This window comes from Dermochelys coriacea, chromosome 6 (genome assembly GCF_009764565.3).
Source record: "Dermochelys coriacea isolate rDerCor1 chromosome 6, rDerCor1.pri.v4, whole genome shotgun sequence".
NCBI lineage: Eukaryota > Metazoa > Chordata > Testudines > Dermochelyidae > Dermochelys > Dermochelys coriacea.
Window position 1 is genome coordinate 109,599,494 of NC_050073.1, and position 26,957 is coordinate 109,626,450.

General features: G+C 41.5%; 1 protein-coding gene across 11 annotated transcripts in view; it reads right to left on the bottom strand.

The window, feature by feature from the left end:
- Nucleotides 1-26,957, bottom strand: part of PPP1R13B (protein phosphatase 1 regulatory subunit 13B) — a 124,457-nt gene that overhangs the window by 17,447 nt on the left and 80,053 nt on the right. For 7 of the 11 annotated variants that reach the window (XM_038406295.2, XM_038406291.2, XM_043516390.1 and 4 more), the window contains 5 exons: nt 7,740-7,841; nt 6,475-6,649; nt 5,899-6,095; nt 3,695-3,859; nt 2,415-2,595 (listed from right to left, as the gene is read on the bottom strand). In XM_038406295.2, coding sequence (XP_038262223.1) covers nt 2,415-2,595; nt 3,695-3,859; nt 5,899-6,095; nt 6,475-6,649; nt 7,740-7,841 — 820 coding nt within the window. Of the gene's footprint in view, nt 1-2,414; nt 2,596-3,694; nt 3,860-5,898; nt 6,096-6,474; nt 6,650-7,739; nt 7,842-10,389; nt 10,542-11,474; nt 11,557-26,957 lie in introns of those variants that run through there. The other 4 variants (XM_038406296.2, XM_043516392.1, XM_043516396.1 and 1 more) reach the window with 3 other exon arrangements.

Here is a 26,957-nt window from a genome sequence, read left to right on the forward strand (position 1 = left end):
TTAGACCTAAACACTCAATGGGGCAAACTCATCTGGCAATACTCAAGGGATGAAGTTGCCCCAAATCCATTTATTTCCTTTTACCCCCCAAATTAGCCTTCTAGAAAGTTTACATTACAATAGTGTATCTACTGCATACCAGGACACAGCACAATTTCTAAAATTGCTGTTTAATATGCATCTGTATGCATGAGTTCAGATGACCATATTAAAAACTGGCATTCTTAACTAGCCAGCTATCATCTACACACTCACAGTGCAGGGTGTCAGACAAAGTAGGTGCCAGGAGGATGACACTTTGAACAGCAGACTGAAGAGAGGAAGTGGAAGGTGACAGAACAGGATCCACTATTATGTCTAAATCAGAAATCTTCCAGGTTCCTGGAGATTTTTTCACACACCCATAATCTGTCTCTACAGGACAGGCAGATTGAGTCACACAAAGAAAGAAAGAAAAAAAGTGGTGGAAAAATTACAATATAATGGCAATGCAGAAATTAGAACAGGAAAATTCAGAAATGCAGAAACAAAACACGACACTTGAAATAAAAAAATCTCAAATTTGATTTTTTTTTCCTAGCACTGGACAGACAATATTTTCATATACAGCTCTTTTGAAAAATTTGCTTTAAATACAATTAGAATCATAAACATGTAAAGTAAGAACCAGTCTACACTACGAAGTCTTAGAGAGAACAATCTCTCTTTTACAGTCTAAAAAGGTCTAATGCAGAATAACCCCTGTGGTAGAATACAGCGGCTCCAGAAGTATATATGCAATTATCCAAAAAAACAGTGAGATTTACAAATACCAGAATGGTATTTGCATATAAACCGCAACTTATGAATTGACCCTTTCCACGTGATAAGAGATTTAAATGCAACAAAACAGAAGCCAACACAAATGCTAATCTGTCATTTCATTCCACATTTAAATCACCATAAATATCTGATTTAATTTTCCTCAAGGACAGGATATGCACACCCCATCATTGAGTAAGTGAGGAAGAGTCTAGAAGATTTTGTACCAACTTCCAGAAAGTGAACAAACTGTCCATATTTGATGTCAAACCTATGCCCAGGTTGGAATGAGCTACTAGATATGGTAGGAAAAACAAAATACCTTAACACCCTTGATATCACAAAAGGATATTTATAGATCACTCTAATACTACAGCTGAAGAGCAAGGTTTATGGCCAATCCATCTAAACATAGTTTGAATTCATCCAAAAGCAATTACTTAGGGTATGTCCTATGGACTGGTTCAGCTCCCCACCCAGGGAGCAAGGTCCAAGCCTTGAGGGGGTATTCAATTCCAACCATCAAAACATAGGTGCAGTACTGCCTAGCTATTACAGATGATTGGCTCAAGAGGCTCCTCCCACCCATTTTTGGATCTCACTTGAAAGGTGACCCCAATCCACATCCTGTGGTCAGAGGCTTAGCACTGTGCATTTCTCAGTCTTAAGTCTTTGTTACCAACCCATTCTTCAGAATTTTGACTTTACTAAGACAAACTGCCAGTGCAGAGAGCTCTAGGAGAATGTGAGCCAATAGGCTCAAGCACCCATGGCATAGATGACATAGGTGGTTTCCTACACCAGGCCCCATATGAGAAGGAGTACTACAATATAGACAGAACTGTTAATTATGGGATACCTGGGGGCCACTGAAGAACATGTTATAGATATGACTGCAGAGAAGCTCCTTCATTAGCCGCTGTCAGAAAGGAGCTGGCAGTTGAAACACTAAAGGACATTCCACTGCAGAAGTAACACAAGACAGACACACCCCAGAGCCAGATCCAATAATTTTCAAACTTATTTTGGCAAGCTCTCCTTTTGCTGGGGAAACAGACCTGAGACTAGAAATCTATCACAACTTCATTTTTTGAGAAGCAGTGTATTTTGCCCAATTCAATACTACTTAAATTTAAAAAAATTAAGACAAAGCAGAATACTTTTTTAAACAGATGAAAACAAAATGCTGCAAAAATTAGTTGTATTATATTTACAGATTAAATTGGAGTTACATACTGGATTTTAAAATACAAACTGATTTAAAATCCATTATTTAGAAGTAAACACTCCTAGAGCAGAATTGTTCATGGTCACATTTCTGACAATTGCACTTCCTCTTTTGTAGGTGTCATATTCAGTTCATTAGCCACGTAAAAGACTGGAAAAGCTGTGGAGACAGCATACACTCAGCCTCTTAGGAAGAATGAGTGAGAAGACACAAAAATACCTCAGATCTATCTTGAATGACTAATGTGCCCAATTCACAGAACAGCACTGAGAAGCCTAGCTCACTTTGATCAGAGAAGATTGTCAAAACATGCGATCTCCAAGGTCCACTCCTTTGCCTCCTCCTACCCCAAATATTTTAATAACCATTACACTTAAATACTTACCAGATTTTGATCTCCCATGCGTCGCAGTGGAAGCAATTGTGAGAGACTGTGGTTTCACTGGGTCTACTGGTACAGCATAACTGCCAGCACTAGGAACTTGGATATAAGGCCCCACTGCTGCTACTCTTCCTGAAGCACTCAGAGATGATTGGGGCGATGATGTTCCATTAATACGATTTAACTAAAATAGACAAATCAAAAACGATGTACATGTCTATTTATCTAGGTATTTCTAGTGTGTTAAGAAAAAGTATAGTTGAATAATCTAGAATTATGCACTGTAGACAAGTCACCTCAAATTTGTTAATCAAATTTGAACCGGAAAAGCAGATTTCTACTCCACAAAACAGACTTCGTCCACCTGAAACTATACAGAGTTCTCAACCACAGTTATATTTTCCACAAGAAAAATATTTTCCTTCTGTTTAAGGGATTGCTTCACCTCCAGACATTATAAGGTTGGGACCCTGATGGGGCACTGAAAACCAAAAGTGAATCTAACTGTAATGGCCCCTCCATCTGGGCCTTTACCTGGTCATCCAGCGGTGCATACCATCGGAAAATACATGTGCAGTAAGGGTGACTAGATAGCAAGTGTGAAAAATCGATTTGGAAGGGGGTAATAGTTGCCTACATAAGATAAAGCCCTTAATATTGGGATTTCTGGTCACCCTACATACAGTATCCAGCATGCAGCTAACCACTGTGCTTAATTTGTAATGAAAGAGGTGCCAGGGCTCAAGCAATTTTTTTACATTTATAACTGATACAGCAAGCCCAGAGGTGACAGGGCTATGAACTGCCAAGCCTAGAAGTGCCAGCCTTGCAAGCCCTGGCACAAATTAAGCACTGGTTGTCCAGGTTACTCAACTACGGACAGATCATCAAACCACTTAAATAAAAGTCCCCTTTCTGCTCCAGCCTTAGAGGTGATGATTTTCATATTTGGGAACAAATATTTTACCAATTATCCAAACCTAACAAATGCCATGATGCAAAGCCAAAAATTAAGTCCTCATTTCTGAAATATTGTTACTGTTGCAAATTTTAAACAATATCCTAGTTCCTAACATAAAAATAAAAGGAAACACACTGCAGTCTAAGCTTTTCCTAATATCAGTGGAAAGAATGACAAAATTCTGGATTTCTAAAGGTTACTATTTTCAAAAGAAGTGTTTTTGTAATTGTTGTTTTTCAGCTGGAGAAAAAAAGTTACATTTTATAACTTTTTTAGGTTGTTGAAACCACTAAAATGCGGCCTTTTTAATAGTTTATCTTACAGGAATGTTTTCTTTTTGACGTGCCTCAACTTTTTTCTTGTATAGTCGCTCACGCAGCTCATTTATACGCTTGTCCATCATAGCCACCTCCATGTTACGTTTGTTTAAAAGTTCTTTCTGCTGCTGAAGCTTGGAGTTCTGCTCCTGGTTAAGCCTATTACGAATCTTTAAAAATGCAATTGTTATAAATTACAGTAGATAATTTGACAGCAGGTTAAATAAAGTATTTTATAAGATATCCAAAGAGATGAAGTAATGTAGATTAACTAAGTTCTTGGGTCTAAGTCTACACTTCTACATAGCCTGTAACATTTGCACTGAAATACAATTCTTTAGAAAAAGAAGCAGAAGAAAATATATCATAGGAAGCAAATGTACATTCATGAGTATATGCTGAATCACCTAATTTATGGCAACTCCAAGCATCTAAGCATAAACATGTTTCATAAAGGAACACTGATGAGATAAAAACCAAATCATATATAAAATGTCATAGTAAGCTCATCTTTTTAAACCTTCTTAAAGTCAGTCAATTTTTAACTACCTGGATGGTAAAAAAAAAAATTTTTAAAGAAAATGTCAGTTTCAACAACAGAAGCTATGCTACTGATTCTGCTTCCAATTCCAAATGAAACCTCTTGATACATGAATGGGATGCTAACTGAAATGCTGGTGCATAGGCTAGATACTGATTTTCCTTTCTATGTGGGAATTAAGGTGAAACCTTCATTTGAAGGCTTCTAAAGGTTAAGGGAGTCGGTTACCTCTACAATTTAAAATAAATCATTGAGTCCTTCATAATTATTTTTCTTGTCTCCCCATTGGCTCTCTTTGGCACCTTCAATAATTCTGATAGTTTGTCTCAGTTCTCCACTTCCCATGTTGATGCTACATGCAAAGAAACTGAGGCAAATTTAAATCTTGATAAATATGTACGGGGTCAAAGTGACAACAAGCAACAATACAGACATTGCAGCAATCCGTTTAGCATCTTTGCACTTAGAATTGCTCCAGAAATGGAGATGCACCTAGTGTAAGTGATAGGGGGGAAAAAGCTACTTCTTTTTCAAATAAATAAAAATGAAAGAAAGATTAGATTAAGCTTCATATTATGCAACCTGGTATTATACTCTAAATGAAGTTTCCCTCCACTTCAGAGAAAAAAATTATATTATATTTTAGTGATTGTTAAAGAGCATATCCCAATTACATCATACAAGAGAGTGTCCCCATTTAAAAAAAAAAATCACGTCAATCTATACTCAAAGGTTCAGAGCCTAAGGATAAAAGAAATACATGGATGCCAAGAAAGGGAGACTTGTCAAAAAGCATTACTTGTATTTCACATTTTTAAACTAATACATGGTAGAGCTCACATCTCAACCACAAAACACTATAAGCAAATTATAAAATCAGTGAAATTCTGGCAAAATGGCATGTAGTTAAATATTTGTAATTTCATACATATAAACCAGAAACCATAGCAATGTAAACAAAATACTTTACCTTCTAAATTAGTAAGATTTACACTATAGCTATAAAGGTATACTTAGAGAAATAAGGTAAAGGATAATTGCAAATTTTTCTTGTATTTGCAGTTTATATTTTACTTCTGGTGATTCTGTTAAAATATAATCAGGACAGGCTTTTATTCAGCCCCTACACATTTTAATTATATCATATATTCACTATTATGTTTTCATACTGCATTTTACAATGGATATTTTCACTGCTTAATCATACTTTCTAGCTATGAAAGAAGCTTACACAATGTTTGCTATACCTACTACCGCACAAAAGAGAAACGATTAAGATCTGAAAAATTAGTCTGAGATAATAAATTTTAGAAAAAAGGAAAACCGAAACAATCACTAGTTTTACATGCAGAGTTCAATTTTTGCATATACATTCTCTTCACTGCTGAGTCATCCTCTTCAAATCATTTATACAGGTTATTATATTATTTACAAATTATAACAAAGTGGTGATAAAAAAAAGTGGTTTTGAAAATTAATGAAGTTCCCTTATCTGAGGTTTATACAGTTAATGTGCCCTTATAAATTAAACACACACATTCCATCATACTGGTTAATGGGGTTTCCCAAAACCAAGTACAACAATAGTTGCAACACTAGGTGGGGGAAGTAAGTATTATTTTTGTTAATCTACAGATATTGTGAAAAATGTCTCAGTTAATGGTTTACCTGCAGTTCTTGGTACAACTTTTTTAATTCTACAGCAGCAGGTCCTGTCATCTGTCCATTATAAGACTGGAATCCATTCAGTTTCCCTTTCCTTAAGTCCTCCAATTGCTGAGTTAACTGATCCACTTTTAACACTGCAGCTTGTAACTCCTGCTGCTTCTCCTGGAACATGGCACTGATATGCTCAATTTCAGTAGCTATGATTTACAAAAAAAAAAAAAAACCACACCACAACAACCAAATGAAATACCAGTACAACTGTCTTGTGTTTTTTCATGGTTCTAAACATACAGCTATTTGAAACTGTAGTCCTATATACAGACACTTTTCCAACAATTTAACATAGCATACAAACTTATGCTTATAACATGCTAACATAATTTGCAAAAAGCTGAACATATTTACTAAAATCTTTTATTTAATTTCTTAATTAATTCACTTGTGAAAGACCCTTTCTAAAAATAGAACAAATACTCAATTCAATATCCTGTTGCTATATTAATATTTGCAAGTTACCGTAGAAATCATCATCAGTGAAATTAACAATGGAAATAGATTTGAAAAATCCACACATACACAGATTGCCATTCATAATCTTGCTGTAGTCCACTTGTCCTCTCATGGCACGTATTTTTTTCAGCTTTGACTCCTGGGTCTCCACCCGTTCTTTAAGTTTTTGAAGCTTTTCACTCTCAGAAATAGACTGCTGCTGACGGCGTTCTTGCTGCTTCAGATAACGTAAACGTTGTTCCTGCCAAAACAAAAACATGTAATCTAATTTTAGAGGAATTTTTTTAAATAGGTGGATAACGGCAAAACAAACAAACAACAAAACTTGACTTTAAAGAAACCCAAACTTCACTATCAACTTTGGATAATTTTCTTGCCTATACATCTTTTCTAAATAAATAAATAAAATCATACAATAGTAAAATGTAATTAAAATATACAACACTACTCCCAGAAAAACCTACTATAATTTGTGCCTACACAAATTTGTCTTTAAAAAATAGAAACAGGGCACACTGCTTTTGAAACTACTAAGTCAAACATCAAATATACACCAAAAACAATTTCAGACTAAACATTCATTCCAACACATCTGTGAAGCTTCCGCAAGCATTTGTTTCCTGCTGCTAGCAACATGCTTCCTGCTGTTGCAAAATGTCTTCCAACCGTCCATTACTTAATTTCCCAAAGGAAGCAAACAATAGTCAGTAAAGGATTTTAGACAGGCAAAGATAAGGAGATCTGCTATAAGATAAAGTTCCAGCTCTCTAAATGACAGCCCACGCACTGAGGAAATACGGGAAATGTTTCTTTTTTTTCCAATATAATTTCTTCCAGAGAACTGCAAATACAGCAAACTCTGTTAGCTTAAATCCATTTAAATATATTTCAGTCCTGTAGTCCAAGCATGCAATATGTACTGTATATATTATATAGCATATTTAATAGTGTCACAAAATGCTTCACAGAAATACAAAACTTTGAACATACGTTCATGTTTATATATTCGGAAGTGAGTCTAATACAAAGAGGTAACAACAATATACTAATCCTTTTAAAGATGCATATAACTAGAGAGTCATACTATTTTCCATGTCTACTGTTTATTAAGCTGTAGTGTTCTATATGGCCTGGATTTTGAAATATTTATTAATGCAGCAGATTTCTCAGGCTCTTTCTTTTATTCAAAATGTTGTAGTGAATTTTTTAAGTTCCTGAAAATTATAGATGCATATGTTGAAGGAAATCTATATATAATTTTATCTATGAACAGCCTATCCAAGTCTTTAAATTGTTGCAGTTGTCTCTTTTCCACTCCTTTCTATGTTTACCTTAGCAACCAACATTTGCTGTTGGTTTTCAATCTGCTGCTGTTGTCTGGCAGCCATATCTTGAAGTTCTGAAAGCGTGAGTTCAACACGTGGATTCCTGACCTGCAGAAAGCACAAAGCACTACATGAAGATGATTATTTGTTTACACACATTGAATTTTGTGACATCAGAAACCAGACATCAGTTGTCTAAAAATGTTTCTAAGTCCCAATTAAAATCTAAAATACATTTTCTTTTCTTTTCTTCCTCTGAGCTTTGCCAGAGTTTTACGCATTTGGACTGCAGCTAAAAAACAACCAGCAAAGGGATTACAAATGCCACAAATCAGATTTTCCAGAAACACAAGATCAGCATTTCATAATATGTAATTTACTTGTTTGTTTTCTGTTTCTAGGTTTTTGAATACCCTTGGTTCTATGGGGGCCTTTGTTCTATATGTTATCTCCTGACCATGTACCATATGTAACAAATACTTAATGTTCCTGGGTGGTTTTTTTGTTTTGTTTTGTTTTTTTTAAGATGAGACTTTTTCCTTAATTATGGTGAACTATGTATTTTGAGAGCAAAAGCACATGCAAGAATTAGTTTCTAACAATTATTATTCAAAGTGTAGTCTCTTTAAAAATCTAAGAGTCTTTCAGGCACTGAAGCCTGGGGGGAGAGGTGGGCTTGAGAACCCGAGCTCCAACCCAAGTCCACATCAAAGCATGGTCCTACACAGATATTTTTACAGCAAGAGAGGCACCCCATCCCTAATAAGAGCTCCCATAACAGAAGAGGAAGGATGGACCTCTATAAGAAGGAAGGCAGTGGGAGGCAGAAGATAGATAATACCATGGGGAGAGAATAGAATACAAGGTGGAAGAGAAAAGTTAACATGAAAAAGCAAGAAAGGGGATGAAGAAGAGAAGCAAATATGGAAGACAAAGAATGAGGAGAAAACAAATGCTGCAACTCAAAGAAAGCGTAGACCAAAAGATAAAAGAGAGAACAGAAAACAAAAACGAAAATGGTACAATGCCAAAGAATGAGTAAGACAGAAAGAGACAAAAGGGGGGAAAAAGATACAGAGAAAGGGAAAAGCTGGAATAGATACATCTTTTAAGTTAAATAAGTATTTATTTTAAATGTGTTTATTTTTATTGAATTTCTATGGCAGATTTCCAGTTTCTGGCCTAAAGGTTGTCTCTCCGCCCTTATTTAAACTGAGCAAGTGGTGTCATCATGAATCATCTCAGTGGTCCTCTCAAAGAAATCCTAAAGACAATTCTGACTTTTGCCAATATATATATATATAAGAAAGACTGCACACAGGGCTTTCTTTGTTTTTAACTTCCCAGTGAAAGTAAAGATTTTCATGCTTCAGACAGTCATGAAAATTCCTCATAAGGATTACACACAAGATGGCCACCACAAGCTTTAAAGAGTTAAAAATCCTATTTTTCCCCCACAACAGCACATGAAAGCAGTTTTTTTTCTAGTGGCAATAAATATTAATAGAAATGAGAAAAATATATAAGTAGAAAAGCTACCATTTTTTGATGACCTAATACTTTTTAAGATCCATTTTTTGGCAGATTTAATAGAAATTAAATTGAGGCCAACAAATTACTGTGCTGTGTTTTAACAAATTTTGCTTGTGAAAGGTAACAAAAACCTTCACAAAACTGAAGCCAAATCATCTAATATTTGGGCAATTTTAACACTTTGTTAATGAGGAGCAATTGAATATTATTTACAATTTGTAAGGCACTTTGAAGATATGAAATGCTAAGTATTATATTGTTTTAACAGGAATCCAATTACTATTCAAATTATTTCAATAATTTCATAGCCTTTTATTAAAAAAACCCAAGTCATTTGTACCTACACACTCAGGCCTTCTACTTTGTGAAACATGTTCATAAAAATTTTTTTTTTAAAAAGTGGGAGTAAAAAAAACAAAACGAAAGTAAATTCCAAAAGTTGAAACTGCTCTATATCTCTCACCAAATATTTGCTCTGCTACACTTAGATAAATGATTGTTGCAATACCAGACCTGCACTACAATCCTGTCAAACAGAACACAGTATACCAACACCTGAACAGTAGGAAGAGTTGGTAGGCGAAAATAGTGCAACTTTTGTTACAACTGGTTTGAAATGTAATGCAATCAGTAAAGTTTAGTAATGAAACAGGCAGGCTATTGTGCTGGCAATGTAATCATTCTACATTCAATGCAGCATTTGAGCCAATGCATAAGATTACATTATTAATAACAAAGTTAAATGTACACCATATCCTACCCCATTACAATCACTCCCACAGAAAAACCAAAGGAAGTTAAAAAATGCTCCAGAAGTGTTGTGAGATGAAACTCAAAACAATGCTTACACAAGGGAAGAGAGGTTTTAAGATTCATAGACAGGGCAAAGCAACAATCTCAGGGAAATCTAAGCCAAACCCCACATATCCTGGCATCTGAGAGAAGACCTGGTTCAGAGTCTCTGCTCCTTGGTCTTCCCAGGTTGCCTTGCATAGTTCTGTAATGATCTGAGCTGCCAACAGATCCTCTGCATACCAGTATCTTAGCCCCAACCCACAGAGAGGAAAATTCCTGCTCTGAAATCCGCCAGGTAACAGAGAAACAGGGTACTTGAGTAAGTGACCTCCAGCTCTGGTACACACTGCTCTGAAAGCTACAGATTTCCACTCTTTGTGTCCCTGCAGAGTAGTTTCTTTGAGGTCCAAATAGTGGGGAATGGAAAACAACGATTTTGACAAGCTCACATTAAGGTGGGCTTTCTGCTTCTTTGTTGCCCTTCACAGTATAGAATGAAAAGAAGCAAAAGTTCCCTAGTCACAAGAACAGACTTTCATAAAACTATTGTATATTCATATTGCAACAGGGATTGCTGCCTAGGAGGTGGGGGGAGAAGGAGGGGAGGAATGGCAAATTATGCCATTTTAACATTTTTTATATTTTATGTTTAACAATATCTTAACACTATCACTGTAACCTCATAGTCTTCCTGAGAGGTCATTCTTTACAACACAGAATATTTAAAATGTTCCTTTCAGATGAGTGTCCTTTTTATCCATTCATACCCAGTAATAGCATAATAAAAAGTTTTATGCACATAGTCATTTCCTATTGTCAAAGCACTGCACAAACACTTAACTAACCCTTCAAAACATTCCTGCGAGTTAAGTATCATTCCCATTTGACAGATGAGGGAGGAACAAACAGAGAGGATAAGTTACTTGCCCAATGCTACATACTAAGTCAATAGCAAAGCAAGGATCAGAACTCAGGAAGGTTTCATATTCTCATAACCAAACTCATTCCAGTATACTATTCTGCCTCGATATCTCCTAATTATTTCAAACTTTGAATTAAAATTGAACTCTGAATTACATTTCATTTTTATGTAAAGGGAACCCAAATTATTTCCATTCAAGTTTTTATTTTAAATCCATCCTGAAATTCAGATTGGAAATAATTTTTATAGACATATTTTAATTCAGAATACAAGCTGTTTGTCTGTCATCACTTATCCTACAGTAAATGAACAAATGTGCAAGTTTGAGTTTAACTATAGACTGAATATATAAATTGTATATACTATTACATACACTCACACACAAAATCGGCTCAGATGCATGAAAGCAGTTCAGGCACTAGGGAGATCCAAATTTGGAATATTTCCTTTGCAAGCTGCTAAGGTGTCAGTATGGTATAGACATGACTTACTTAAATTTCAGAGGAGAAACAGACCGTCCACTCTGTGAACACCTCCTGCTGGTCATATTATGGAGCAGAATTAGAGTTCATATTGGAAATAAGAAAAGGAGTACTTGTGGCACCTTAGAGATTAACAAATTTATCAGAGCATAAGCTTTCGTGAGCTACAGCTCACTTCATCGGATGCATTATGAAGTGAGCTGTAGCTCACGAAAGCTTATGCTCTAATAAATGTTAGTCTCTAAGGTGCCACAAGTACTCCTTTTCTTTTTGCGAATACAGACTAACACGGCTGCTACTCTGAAACCTGTCATATTGGAAATAGTAGCCCAAGTAACCCTACTCCTAATAAATGTCAGCATCAATGGAAGCTGTTTATAAAAGATGAATAGGTGATGAATAGGGTAGGGTATGGAATAGTAGCCCTAAAACCAAGGGGTATAAAAATACCGGCATAATGTCTAGACCAGATACAGAACACTTTCGTATTAATTTGATTTACCAAAAAGAAAGATTTCAGAGTAGCAGCCATGTTAGTCTGTATTCGCAAAAAGAAAAGGAGTACTTGTGGCACCTTAGAGACTAACAAATTTATTTGAGCATAAGCTTTCGTGAGCTATAGCTCACTTCATCGGATGCATCGGATTAAAGCTTATGCTCAAATAAATTTGTTAGTCTCTAAGGTGCCACAAGTACTCCTTTTCTTTTTGCAAAAAGAGAGAAAATCCTAGATAGTAGTTTGTACTAATTTTTTAAGTAGCAACTGTAACAGACATCTTTTCCACAGTATTCTCCCTTATAGGTCGCATATCTTGTCTAAGCTTTCTGCTTACTATTACCATTAAATGGCCAAGACATTTTACAATGAGCTATGTATTAAAGCAGAGCTCAAAATGGAAAAGAAAAGTAAGTTCCATCCACAAATCAGCATATGTTCACTTAAAGACACAAAGATAAGATACCAAAATGAAATGCTGCTCCTAGTATATTGTACGCATGTTGAAAATAATCACAAGTGCTCTGTTGTGTTCCTTGGGCATGACTCCCTATCAATAGGGCTCAGATATTCCCTGGGCTCAGCTGATCTTCTTGGGCTTGGATCCCTCAGCTGGGCTCAGGATATCCCTGATCTTTGTTGTGTTTGGTGGATTTCAGGCTTGGCTCCTGACTGGTAGGGCACAGATGCTTCCTGGTTCTTCCTGCTCAATGGCTCCAAGGGTCAGAATGGGAAAAATAGGTGGTATTCTCCAGTGCACCACAGACTTTATACCAAAATGAGACACCACTTACATTAAACTGTGCAGATCTTCAAAGTCCTTCCTTCTTGTATGCTTTGATCAGTAGTCAAAGTTGGCACTGTTGACATTTAAATTATCATCCTTAAACTTCAGACTGCCCCCTCTCTTCCCGTCTAAGACATATGGATGCAATCCACACCTCTCAGAGCTATTGTTAAGAATGTCTGCAGACTCAGGAAAACATCACTGCATCAGGTTATGTCTGTTCACATTTTCAAGATCATCATCCCAACAATAAGGCTAAACACTTTTGTTTCAAAATGCAAGCTCAGATCTTGGAGTACAAAATTACAACCTTTAAGAAAATAATTGATTTTCAGAGCCACCACAAGCCATCCCCAGTTTGACTCCTGATAACTAAAAACTCAGTGCTGCTCTAGATCAGTATGTTTTATGCATATCTTTTAAAACCTATTATTATGCTTAACACATGCTACATACAGCATACAGAACAGGAGAGCACGATAAATTCATACATTAGCCTCTCCATATAGAAACCTCTGAGAATATTTGTATATAAACTAATTTTATAGTGCAAAAACATTTACCTTATATAGATAAAGGTTTTAAAAAGCTATTTATATAATCTGCAAAAAGACAAAAAAACAAAAAAAACCCGAACGCCCTGACAGCCTGCATTTTAGATACAAATCTTCTCTAAAACTTCTAAATGTTTATTTTACTGAAAACTATTAAGGCTAAGTGCCTTTCACTATTAAAATAACTACACAGTGTTGAGGAGGAGGAGAAGGGGAGGGAGGCGATTTAAACCTGCTATTTCACTCACTGCTGCTGCTGCCTCCTTTTCATCCACATGATAAATGAAGTACAGAAACCAAACAAGATTCCTCTTCAGTTTCAAGTTAATTATTTTCAGAAAGACTGTAAAAACCAACATATGTTAAATGTCCCAAGTATAGTAGCATAGTCTTTGAAACATCAGGAAATTTAGCAAAAAGGCAAAAATCCCAACATATTTTCTCTTGTCAAGATCTAGTTTAATAAATCAGTTTGTTTCAACCATTTTATCTTCACTGATGTAGTTTATAATAATCTGTATTCAATTCAAGCAAAACTACTGTGAAAACACAGGAAAGTTTGGAACAGTTATTTAGTCAGTCCAAGTCCTTCTTCAGAAGTAACTGTTGTGTTACAGTATAATGCAAAATAGCACAGTATGTATCCTTAATGAGATCATCATCCTTCCAATACATTTCTTCTACTCATACTAGCTATTACATGGCGTCACTCGCCTTTCACAACAAACCTGAACCTATCACATTTAAGCCATAAAACAACTTCCTATTCCTGCAGCAAGGAAAATCTACCTCCTTTGGGATTACACTTTTTACAACAACAACGAAAGAGCACTGCAAATATCTATTCCTCCAGATTCCATAAATTCACTTGCAATATAGTTATAAGTTCCAGGAGGCATGTCTGCTGAACTGTAACTTTCTTTACATTCATCACTTGGGAGTCTTACACTCTAAAATGAACTCCTAAATAAATATTGTTGGTTCAGTTATTAAACATTACAGATGTGTAACAAATTACCTCCCATAAACAAAAGCATTCACAAAGTACTTCCCATCTATGCCCACGAATTGCTTACTGGTAGTAAACATTTTCAAAAAATGTTGCATCTGTTTTGCTCATTGTATCATCTCGAAAGCTCATCTGGCAAGAGCAATTTGCAACAAATAACAAGGCTTGAGGAGAGGAAGGATATCTCAGTGGTTGAGGCAGTGGCTTGGATTAAGGAAGACAAAAAAACGGTTACTTACTTTCTTGTAACTGACAGGTTTCAGAGTAGCAGCCGTGTTAGTCTGTATTCGCAAAAAGAAAAGGAGTACTTGTGGCACCTTAGAGACTAACAAATTTATTAGAGCATAAGCTTTCGTGAGCTTCATCCTATGAAGTGAGCTGTAGCTCACGAAAGCTTATGCTCTAATAAATTTGTTAGTCTCTAAGGTGCCACAAGTACTCCTTTTCTTTTTTCTTGTAACTTGTTCTTCGAGATGTATTGTTCACGTCCATTCCACATTAGCACGCACGAGCGTCGGAAACTTTTTCCCTTAGTGACTCCCGTCAGGCCGGCGGGCACCCCGAGTGGCGCCACTGTGCCATGCATATATACCGCTGCCGGCCCGACCCCCTCCTGTTCCTTCTTGCCGGCGACTCCGACAGAGGGGTAGGAGGGTGGGTGGTGGAATGGACATGAACAACACATCTCGAAGAACAAGAGTTACTAGAAAGTAAGTAACCGTTTTTTCTTCTTTGAGTGCTTGTTCACGTCCATTCCACATTAGGTGAATTACAAGCTTACCTCTAGAGGAGGACAGGAGTCACGGAACAACTGCTCGGAGGACCACTCTGCCAACTACTGCGTCCTCTCTGACCTGCTGGTTGATCGCACAGTGGGTCGTGAAGGTGTGCACCGAGGACCAGGTGGCTGCTCTGCAGATCTCCTGGATCAGGACCTGTGACAGGAACGCCGTGGAAGTCACCTGCGCCCTGGTCGAGTGGACTGTGACCGCCGGGGCCAGAACACCTGCGAGCTCATAGCACACCCGGATGCAGCTTGTAATCCAAGACGAAATCTGCTGCACCGGCACTGGGAGGCCTTTTATCCTCTCAGCTACAGCCACAAACAGCTGTGTGGATTTGCGAAAGGGCTTGGTGCGCTCCAAATAGAACGCCAGCACTCAACGCACATCCAGGGTGTGCAAGCTGCGGTGACTCGGGTCCATATGGGGTTTCAGGAAGAACACCAGCAGACAAACTTCCTGGCCCAGATGGAATTGGGAGACCACCTTAGGAAGGAACTTGGGGTGCAGCCAGAGCTGTACCTTGTCCTTGTGAAATACTGTGTACGGTGACTCAGAGGTGAGGACCCTCAGTTCCGACACCCTTCTGACTGAGGTAACGGCAACCAGAAATGCCACCTTCCAGGAAAGGTGGAGGACAGAACAGGCAGCGAAGGGCTCGAAAGGGGGTCCCATGAGTTTAGAAAGGACCAGGTTAAGGTTCCATGGAGGGACTGGGGGGCGGGAGTATGGGAACACCCTGTCCAACCCCTTAAGGAACCGTTCACCATTGGGTGAGAAAATACCGAGCCCCCCGAGAACCCAGGATGGAAGGTGGAGATGGCTGCCAGGTGCACTCTGAGTGAGGACGGGGCTAGCCCTTGCTGCTTGAGGTGCAGGAGGTACTCCAGAATGGCCTGCACTGGGGCCTGGCCCGGCCGCACCTGTCAGGGTTCACACCAACACGAGAACCTTTTCCACTTGGCCATATATAGACCACCCTGGTAGAGGGCTTTCTGCTGCCAAGCAGAATCTGCTACACAGGAAGGGAGCACTGGCTCTCTAGGGCATTTAGCCACAGAGCCTCCACGCCATCAGGTGCAGCAACTGCAGGTTGGGGTGGAGAAGCCGCCCGACGTCCTGTGTAATGAGGTCCCGGTGTAGGGGTAGGATTACGGGGGCCTCCACCGACAGCTCTAGGAGTGATGTGTACCAGTGTTGGCGGGCCCAGGCTGGGGCAGTGAGGATCACCGCCAACATGTCCCTGCGCACCTTGAGCAGGACCTTGTGCACCAAGGGGAGCGGGGGGAAGCCATACATCAAGCCCCCTCTTCATGGGATCACAAACGCATCTGCAAGTGAGCCCGGGCTGCAGCCCTGGAACGAACAGAACCATGGGCACTGGGCGTTGGCCCTGGTGACAAACAGATCTACCCAGGGAAACCCCCACCTGCGGAACAGCGAAAGCAAGACTTCCACCCTGAGTGTCCACTCGTGCATGCGGTACGACCTGCTGAGGGAGTCCGCCAGCTCGTTCCGCACTCGCGGGAGATAGGACGCCTCAAGGTGAATTGCATGGGCTATGCAAAGGTCCCAGAGGAGGAGAGCCTCGTGACAGAGTGGTAAGGAATGAGCCCCGCCCTGCTTGTTTATATAAAACATGGCAGTAGTGTCATCTGTCAGAACTGTCACGTTGTAACAATTCAGAGTGGCGTGAAAGGACTGGCAGGCGAGACGAACCGCCCTGAGCTCCTTCACATTGATATGGAGTGACAGCTCTGCTTTGGACCACAACCCCTGCATCATGAGGTCCCCCAGGTGAGCCCCCCATCCCTGGTCTGATGCATCCGTTACCAGCGTCAGGTCCGGAAGTGGGGTGGCAAAGGGGATGCCTTCGCAAACCACAGGCTGGGACTGCCACCACAGCAGGGAGTCCAGCACATCCCTTGGGGCTGTCACTACCAAGTCCAGGAGGTTCCTGCCTGGGCGGTACACCTGAGAGGGCCATGCCTGTGGAGTCCTGAGTCTCAGTCTGGCATGCCTGACCACGTGCGTGCATGCTGCCATGTGACCCAGCAGCCACAGGCAGCACCTGGCCGTTGTCGTTGGAAACTGGCGCAGGGAGGCCACTGCTTGTTGGATAGCCCGGAATCAGGATACCGGAAGGCTTGCCCTGGCCTGCACCACATCCAGGACTGCCCCTATGAATTCCACTCTCTGCGTGGGTACGAGCATGGACTTGGGGATGTTGACCAGGAGCCCCAGTTTGCAGAACAATCTCAGGGCCACCTCCACATGGCCCCACACCTCCGCCTCAGATCGGCCAGCCAGGAGCCAGTCATCGAGGTACGGGTACACCTGGATTCTCTGCCTCCGTAAGAAGGCCACCACCACTGCCATGCACTTCGTGAACACTCTTGGGGCTGCGGCTAGACCGAACAGGAGAACCGCAAACTGGTAATGTTCTTGGCCCACGGTGAAGCGTAGGAACTGTCGATGTGCTGGGAAGATGGCGATATGAAAGTACGCGTCCTTCATGTCGAGGGCAGTGTACCAGTCCCCTGGATCCAGGGAAGGGATGATGGTGCCCAGAGAGACCATGTGGAACTGGGCCTGGACCAGGAACTTGTTGAGCCCGTGCAGGTCTAGGATGGGGTGAAGACCCCCTTTGGCCTTGGGGATGAGGAAGTACTGGGAGTAGAACCCTTTTCCCTTTAGGCCATGAGGCACCGCCTCTACCGCCCCCACCTCTAGCAGCGAGCAGACTTCCTCCTCTAGGAGATGCTCGTGAGAGGGGTCCCTGAAGAGGGATGGGGAAGGGGAATGGGAAGGGGGGAGGGAGGAGAACTGCAATGAGTACCCGTTCCGCACCGTGCATAAGACCCAATCGTCTGATGTAATGGTAGACCACGTACAGGAGAAACAGGACAGGAGGTTCAGGAAACAAAGGGATGCATCCGGTGACTGGTCTGGTATGCTGTGCTCGAGCGCACCTTCAAAAGCCTGGCTTAGTGCCTGACTGGGGTTTGTGCTGGCCTTGGTTCTAGCCCGGCACATTATTGTTATTATTGTTATTGTGCCATCACCTGTTTTCCCTGCCTCGCCTACGGTAAGGCTCATGCCTATGGCGAGGCTGGTACTGGAGTTGAGGGGGAGGCTGTGGCTTAAAGGGCTTCCTCTGGGTCGCCGGGGGGTGCATATCCAGCGACTTGAGCGTAGCTCGCGAGTCCTTGAGGCTATGCAGCCTCACGTCTGTCTGGTCCGAGAAGAGCCCAGATCCTTTGAAGGGCAGGTCCTGGACCTCAGGGGGCAGGCCTGACTCCTGGAGCTACGCTGAGCGCCTCATGACCACCCCTGATGCGACTGTTCTAGCCACCGCTATGTGGCACCATTTGGCACCGCGTGTGCCAAATCCAGGGAGGCCTGGAGAGAGGTCTTGGCTACTGCCTTGCCCTCTCATCCACCAGGGTCGTGAAATCCTGTTGGGAACCTTGCGGGAGGTTGTCCTTAAACTTCCCCACCACCGCCCAGGAGTTGAAATTGTGCCTGTTGAGGATGGCCTGCTGGTTAGCAGTCCTCAACTGAAGGCCCCCAGATGAGTACACTTTTCTACCAAAAAGGTCCAGGCATTTCACTTCCTTGGCCTTTGGGGCTGGGGCCTTCTGACCATGGCACTTCCTTTCGTTCACAGCCAAAACCACTAGGGATCATGGACTTGGGTGACAGAACAGGAATTCATACCCCTTAGATGGGGTAAAGTATTTACGTTCCACTCCTTTAGCTGTTGGAGCGCTGGAGGCCGGGGTCTACCATACAGTCTTATAGTTAGACTGGATGGTCTTAATGAGCTGGAGCGCTATTCTGGATGGACCTTCGGGGCTCAAAATGTCCACCATGGGGTCCTCCTGCTCAACCATCTCCTCGGCCTGCAACCCCAAATTTTGGGCGACTCTGCACAGCAGTTCCTGGTGGGCTCTAACGTCTATCAGTGGAGGACCGGACACCTCTGTACCCCCCACCGCCTCATTGGGGGAAGACGAGGAGGTTAGCTGCTGCTCGACCCCCTCTGATTGGTCCTCCTGCTCCTCATTTCCCATGGTAGGGACCTCCGGCTCAGGCCAGGGCGGGAATCCATGGGACGGCACCAGCTCGGTGCCGGATTCTCCAGTCTATGCTGGGGGGATGCTGGAGGCCTGGATACTGTTGCCTCCGGCACCGTCTGGGTCAGTACGAGGACCGGGACTACTGCACCCAGTAACTTGCCGTGGACGGGGCCCCTTGGCGCTCCTGATAGGCCCATTGAGGTTGCCAGCTCCCTTGAGGGTCTCTGCTTTCTGGGTCCTGGTGCGGGTAGCAATAGCAGCCGGAGCCGGACTGCAGCAACGCCGATCACGTAGGCCATGGCGGTGCCAACAATCTGTGCCGGCAAGAGAACAAGCGGCTCCTGGCTGAGCGGGACCGGAAGCAGTACTGGTATCCTCGGGACCGGGATCGGGACTGGTGCTGGCGTTCCCTGGACCGGGACGTTCTGCGGGAGACCTCTGGTGAGGGCCATCTCAACTCCTCCCGGTGCCAGTCTCTGGGTGGTGCCAGAGAGTGGCATGCCCTTTCTGGTGCTTCTTCGTGTTGACTTGCCGTTGCCACAACCTCCTTCTGGGCTGCTGGCAAGTGCGAGTCTGCAGAGTCGGAGCTCGACTGGGACCAACTCCAGGTGCAGTGCCAGGACGGTGTCTTTGAGCGGCACACCATTGCTGGCTTACCCCTCGACAGCACCCGAGGCATGGGCACCAGAGGGTTCTCCCCATACGGGAGGGGGCTCGCCGCTGACAGCTCAATGAGGTCCTTTGCAGCCTCAAAGGTGCCAGGCGTAGAGGGCTGATCCGTTATGCCCTGGAGCCCATTGTCCGTACTGAGCTCACTGAGCCAGAACCGCCTGTGTCAGTACTGGTACCACAGGCTTCCTGCTCTTGTCGGCGCTCGGGGGCCTTGGGAGGCATCTGCCTCCTGTGCGGGGAACAACCACATCTTCCTTTAGGCTGCACCGGGGTCGCACTGGGGAGAACGATCGGAGCCGGGGCCCAGCCTGGCGCTCCAGGGATGACAGTTTATGGTGCTTAGCCGGCTCCGGGGCACTACGCACCGAGGAAGCCTGAGCCGGCGTCGGGCGCTCCGAGCCTGGTGGCTGCAATGCGGCCTCCATCAACAGTTGCTGTAGGAGAAAGTCTCTTTCCTTGTCCTTGGTTTAAACGCCTTGCAAATTCTACACCTTTCAGTTTGATATCCGTCCCCTAGGCAACGTAGACACAAGTCGTAGGGATCACTAACTGGCATACGTTTGCGGCACGTGGTGCAAGCCTTGAAGCCGTGGGCCTGCGGCATGCCCCGCGGCCCGGGGCAGGTGCTGGAGGCCTCCAAGTGCCTAATAACTTAAGTGTCCACAATCTGTATGTAAACTACTTAATAACAGCTCCTCTAAAGGCTAAGGGACTGCTCTTCTACGAGAGAGAGAGAGAGAGAGAGAGAGAGAGAGAGAGGTTGTTCCAACGCCGCCACAGACAGTAAGAAGGAACTGGAGGGGTTCGGGCTGGCAGGGGTATATATGCACGGTGCAGTGGCACCATTCAGGGGGCCCGCCGGCCCGACAGGAGCCGCTAAAGGAAAAAGTTTCCGACATCGTGCCCGCGGCACCTAAAATAGAATGGATGTGAACAAGCACTCGAAGAAGAAGATTCAGTTTCCTGTTCTGCCAGTTCCCTGTGTGATCTTGGGCAAGTCACTTAGCCTCTCTATGCCTCAGTTGCCCATCTCTAGACAGGTATTGCCAGGATAAAAACTGCCCATTTAAAACATCACAAAAAAGTGATGTCCCTATGAGCTAGTCATGGAACACCTACATACAATGAGGCTTGAAATTTTAATTTCCGATGTATGACTCTCCTGCTGGTGGCTACCATTTTGCGGAACACTAATATCTGTGGCACTGGCAATGAGAACCAAAAGTCAGATTATAAACCATTTTCTGTACTATTCTATTACTAAACCATCCCAAGAACTGCCTTACCATTTAAACATTTTTATCATTTATAAAATATATATGTGATTAAATAATTACTTCCACATTTCAGTCTGGATACTCTGAGGTCTATTTTCTTGATCCTCTTGTTTCTTCTCGTCTTCCTTTACTTCTATCCCAAAACCATGCTGTATCTCTCCAGTTGTCTACCCCCTCTCCTGGCACATGTCTCCCTACCTCCCTAATTTGCTTATGAGTCATAAAGAAATGGCTCATCTACAGGCAGCCCGGAAGACTGGCGGAGGAAACACTGCATCTGAACTCACACAGAATTTCTTCAAGAACCAGAACATCTGTGTAATGCAGACAGACATTGTTAATCAGTGAAGATAGATTCCAGGAGCTCCCATCCAGCCCATTTCCTAAGACCCTATCCTTCAAGTTAAAGTGAGTATCTCAGCTGGCTGTTAGCTGTACTGCCAACCCCAACTGTTCAAAAGTTGTAAGAAAAGCCCACAAAACCATGAGATTTAAAAAATACACTGTGCGGGGAAGAAGCCTTCAGAGTTCAGTCAGGTCACATTTTCCAGATTTTCTCCATAACCACAAGGGAAAAGAAATGAAATAAATTGAAATAAATAAAATAAAATAAAATAACCAGAGAATCTCAGGATTCCAGGACCTGTTGCTTGAGGAAAAACAACAAATATTTTGCAACTCATAACACAGTCACAAGAACTGGCAACATGTGTTAGCTATAGTAGAGATATCCATTACAAACCCTTAACCAGTAATTCCTGTCCATCCTATTCTCCTCCTCCCCAAGGACAGAAAGGAGATGAAGATACTGACACTGCTTCTTCCCTCCCTAGAGTTCTGGACTAGGCCAGTGCAACCTCCAGTATCACCAGTCTCCTGAAATAGGTGGCTGTTGCCCAGGGCTCCACCTTTTCTCACGTGTTCTTGCCCCTATGTGCTACCTTCCTCTCCCCATCTGGTCTGCTGCCCGAGCCCAGCACTGCCTGCCCCCATTCCCTCATTTACCATGTTAGTACCTCAAATCCCCTGGATGTGATGCTGCTGCCCCTCTACACCCATACCTAGCCCCAAGTCCCAGCTCTCTCTTCACTAGAGGTGTCTTCTGAGACAGTTCACAGCTGAGAAGTGGGAGTTTTCCATCAATGTGTGTAGCACTTATATGACTGGCTGCCCTTTTCTAACAAGTGGGGTATTAGGGAAAAGCAGCCAATCAGATGAAAAAGTTTATCTACATTAATTTACCCTCAGAGGCATGTAGAAGGGCCTAAAAACCCATAATCAACAGGGAGACTCCACAGAGTTGGCAGTGGGAGGGGGTAAAGGTGCTTGCAGAATGGGTGGATTTGGAATGATGGAATGGTGTGCTGAGTGAGTGACTTCAAAATGGGGGTGTGCACATGCACATGCACAAGAGGAGTTGTAGAATGAATTGGGGTAGGTGCAGAGTTGTGCCTGGCCAGTGAGGTCCAGGTTGGAGGCAAGGCTCCCAGAATCCTCAAACACCACCCTCAAATAGGTGGCTGCAGTCCAGCCCCCGACCACATCTCTTATGCGCTTCTTCCCCCTGCTGCATTCATAGGGGAGGGAGGAAAGAGCAGTTTTGACTGCTCCACTGCCCGTTTCCTTGCCAGACTGCAGAAACCTACAGAAAACAGGATAGGGGCCTGCCTATCTGCTGCATCTAACAAAGGATGGTTACATTCCCCCAAACAACCACTCAGGACAGGGAAAAGGAGGAGAAGCTGAGACCCACCAACCAAATATAGCTTCCCAATTCTATGCCTTAGCCCTATTGCAAGCTAAGGTTCCCTGGGGGCTGCTATGGACTTAACCTAACTGGCAATGGTGCCCAAGAGACCATAGCACAGTTGGGAATAGCCAGAGTGCAGCAAACTTTAGACACCCTTCCTCAACCCACCCTTTCCTTAATGCCAGCGGCAGCTAGGAGTGTGATGTAAGAGTTGGTTATTCTGGCTATTATATCCACTGAAACTTCCAAGATGTTTTTCCTGTCTTTTTACCAGCTGAACAGCACAAAGGAAGCACCACAGAGCAAAGTGTCCGCTTCGAAGTACTTACTGGGGCCAGTTGGCCTTTTGAGGTAATGTTCAGCCCTCTGCCTGAAAAGCCTGGACACAACCAAATTAAAGACTTGATAATCCCCTCCCCACACCCAAAGTCTAATTAAACAATTTAATCTTTTGTGACTTCCCTTGCCTATACTTCATATAGGAAGTTGACCTTGCTATGGTATGGTACATTTTCGAAGTCTTGTGAACAGACCCATACTTAACATTACAAAATGAGTATCTGGTTCGATTTTAACTAAAACAGAATGTTTACTGATCTCTGTGCAGATGACATTATTTCCAGTTTAATGGTTTATCCACAATTCTGCCTTGCATTTTTTAAATTAGGTCAGAAAACGCCAGCAGCAGAAATCCATTTAAAAATCCAATGATTAAAAATCCAGTGCCTTTTTTAGGCTTATGGAGATGAACAAGCTAATCAAACACAGATAAAGCAAACACAATTTCAGAAATTAAAAAATAAAGAATAACAAAGTTAACAAATTATCTGCAGACAATCATTATGTACGATTGTGTAGTACAACCTTCAATCTAACACAGATTTAATCTGGTCATTTTATTTAGACACCTACATTGGAAGAGCATTCCGTTATTTTATTTTTGTGCATTAATTAATACTTAATTACTTTAAAATATTATACCCGTTGTAGTGCCTCACAATTTGCAGACGAGTTTCACTTTTCTTACATTTGTCAAAGTCTCGATAGCTCTTCCTAAAAAGGAGTATTCTGTTAGCAACCCCTACTTCATGCTGATACAATTGGATCAGTCTACAAATAAAGGTTTTAGGCTACTTTAAGTCCCCAACTTCAGATCCAATCAATCACTTTTTAGTGTTTTCTCCAATGTTCAGAACTTTCAAGCGTAATAACCACTTATTTTTCTCTGGCAAGGCAGACCAGCAGCCATCCTGATATTAGTTTAAGAAAACAAACTAATTAAGCAAAAACAGGAAACTGACTCCAGGACTTGGTCCTGCCTCAGCTCAGGATTGGACTTCTTGAGGTTCCTACCAACCCTACATTTCTATGATTCTAAAACAATTTCAAAAGCTGCAAATGGATGTATTTATCTATTGTATAAATATATAGTGAGCACATGTTAATAAGTATTGGATAAAACAGGACTGCTTATAAACTATTTCTACAGTATAAGGAAAAAAATAAATTAATTCCAAAGAACTTATAAAAGAACACAAAAAAACAAACTTTTTTTTATTCAGCTACACATGCAAGTTGAAGATACTGTTTTTACTTGCAGCAGCAGCAGAGACATACACATTTCCCCTTCTCATCCTACTGACTAGAAACATATATCCATTAAAAAAAAGAAGAAGAAAAAGAAAAAAAAAGAAAAGCTTTTAATGCATAAGCGAGGAAATAACTTGCAGGAGACCAGTTATGTATAAAACTTTAAACTTGTTTATGGTACCAATCTTTTACTCAGAGTAACTACGAGTCATGCCTCATTAAACTTTCAAAGTAAACACTGTGAGTTTCTTTAAAAATAAGTTTTTGGATCTAGATTTTCTGGGTATTAAAGAAGAAAAACATCTTATTTTGATATGCCAGTCCATTATGGTTAAAAAAGCATTTCATTACAGATCTCTTAAATAATATGGTTAGTATCAAATGTGTTTATTTTTCCCTTAAGTAATGGTTTCAAATGCTATGTTTTACAGTGGTGATGTCACACTGTTTACATGATAATGATACAACAAAACATTTCCAAAAGCAAGTCCAAATGCACTGAAAAATAAGTAGCCTGTATTTTAAAGCAATTTTATGACTTAGTGTATGACTTGTACTTCTCACAGATAGCTCCTAACGTTTCCTTTTAAATAATTTACTTGTCATGTTTTAAAATGACTACAGTTTTATAACTTACAATTAGCAGCTTGTGTGTTATCTGTATGCCAAACAATAACCTCTTTTTCAGATCTGCATTGTCAATGCTAAAAACTATAGTTATTAAAACAAACTAGCTTGCATTCTGGTCATGTGACTCCAGAACCACAATAACTTAAATTCAAGTGAAAAAGTAATATAGTACTTTAATGAACTGCTTGCAAAACAAAGTATTGTTTAAGTGTAAAACCAACAATTTTTGTAAAGTAATTAATTACCTGCTGGATACTTTCCCATGTAATTGTAAAAGAGCACATCTTTATTTTGCTGCATTGCCCATCAGCTGTAAACTCTTGCATTCCTTCAACATGCTTCAACTCCATTTTTTCTGCTATTCTCTACTTACAGCAACCACATTAATTGTTTAAGCTAAGTTAGCCAATGACCACAGAAATCCTACAATATGAGCCCTCTCTCATGCCTTCGTGGCTAGGTATAATCAATAACAAGTAAGGTTTTGCATCTTTTTCTACACTAAACAGAGGGATTTCCCCCCCTATCCTTTATCAATATGGAAAGCTGTCTCTCTGCATTCATCAGCAATCAGTGAACGGAAAAGGCTAGTGGATTTTGCCAGCAGTGAAAGACCTAATCATGGCAAGATCAAGCCACCTGTCAACTGTAATCAGCTTGATGTATTGCACTTTTCCATAGCCAATGGAAAATGTTGAGCAATACTCTTTTCTTTCACAGTGAGTTACAGGGTTAAACTGAAAATACTGAAATGCAGACAATTTTGATTTTAAGAGACAACAGAATGTTTGTTTCTTCTTTAGTTTTGTAATATTTACAAATCAATGCAAAAGTCTGGGTATCACAGGCTGTGAAAAGTCATTGTCCCCCTCTCTCCCTGCATCCCTGCAATATTTGTACTTTAGAGTAACAGAGGATCATGTTGATTGAGATGTACTAAAATCTGTATCTTTATTGCAAGAAACTTACAGTACAAGGCACAAAGTAAACATCACATGCAAAATGAACATGGTACAATTTTGTGGAAGTTGTCAATTCTATGCTTAGGGATTTTCTCCTCCAAACTTTTGTTTGTTCTTAAAACATGCACAAGATGAACGAATGAAACAGCCACCAACACAGCATTTGTACAATACTAGCCAAGAAGTAGCATCATACAAAAGACTATCAAGCCAAATCTAGACCCAAATGTTTTCAGTTATTTAAATCAACTTAATTACTTCCAATCCCTATGTAAACCCAAAACAAAATACCGAATCTCATTACGCATTGCTCATTCCCCAATTCTGTCCTCCAGCATAGCACAGCACACTTCTAACAATATAGAAGATGAAAACATAAAAGGCTGTCCATGTTTTACAACACACTCCCGCCCCCTCACCCCCCCCACACACACACTGCCCTTCCATTCTTTCAGGAAGGGAATTCAGGCATGAAGCTGATTCAGGCTTACACAAAAGGTCCAGCAAAATTGATCTCCATCAGGATATGGAAAAATCATGTATCCAATCCAAGCACAATAAAATATATTTTCTGGCTGCATAGAATCAGACTTATTTTTAGGCAAAAGAGACCAACTTAGAGCTACAGCAAGATCCCCCAGTAATATCATGTGAAAATGGATAACAAAAATTAGGTTTAACTCCCTTTCTCCTAAATTAGCCAAAAATAGACTCCATCTTACTGCTACTTAATGTTAAGAAGATAGTTTGTGGAATAGAAATGGCAACAATTGGAACAGGAGGAGGCTGCAAAGGCAGCAAAATGAAGGCAAGGAGGTTCTGTTGGTTAGAATAAGGTGCCTCCTAGAGCTTTGGGGGCCGGGGGAGAGATGCACTATACACAGGCTGAATGGACAGGGAA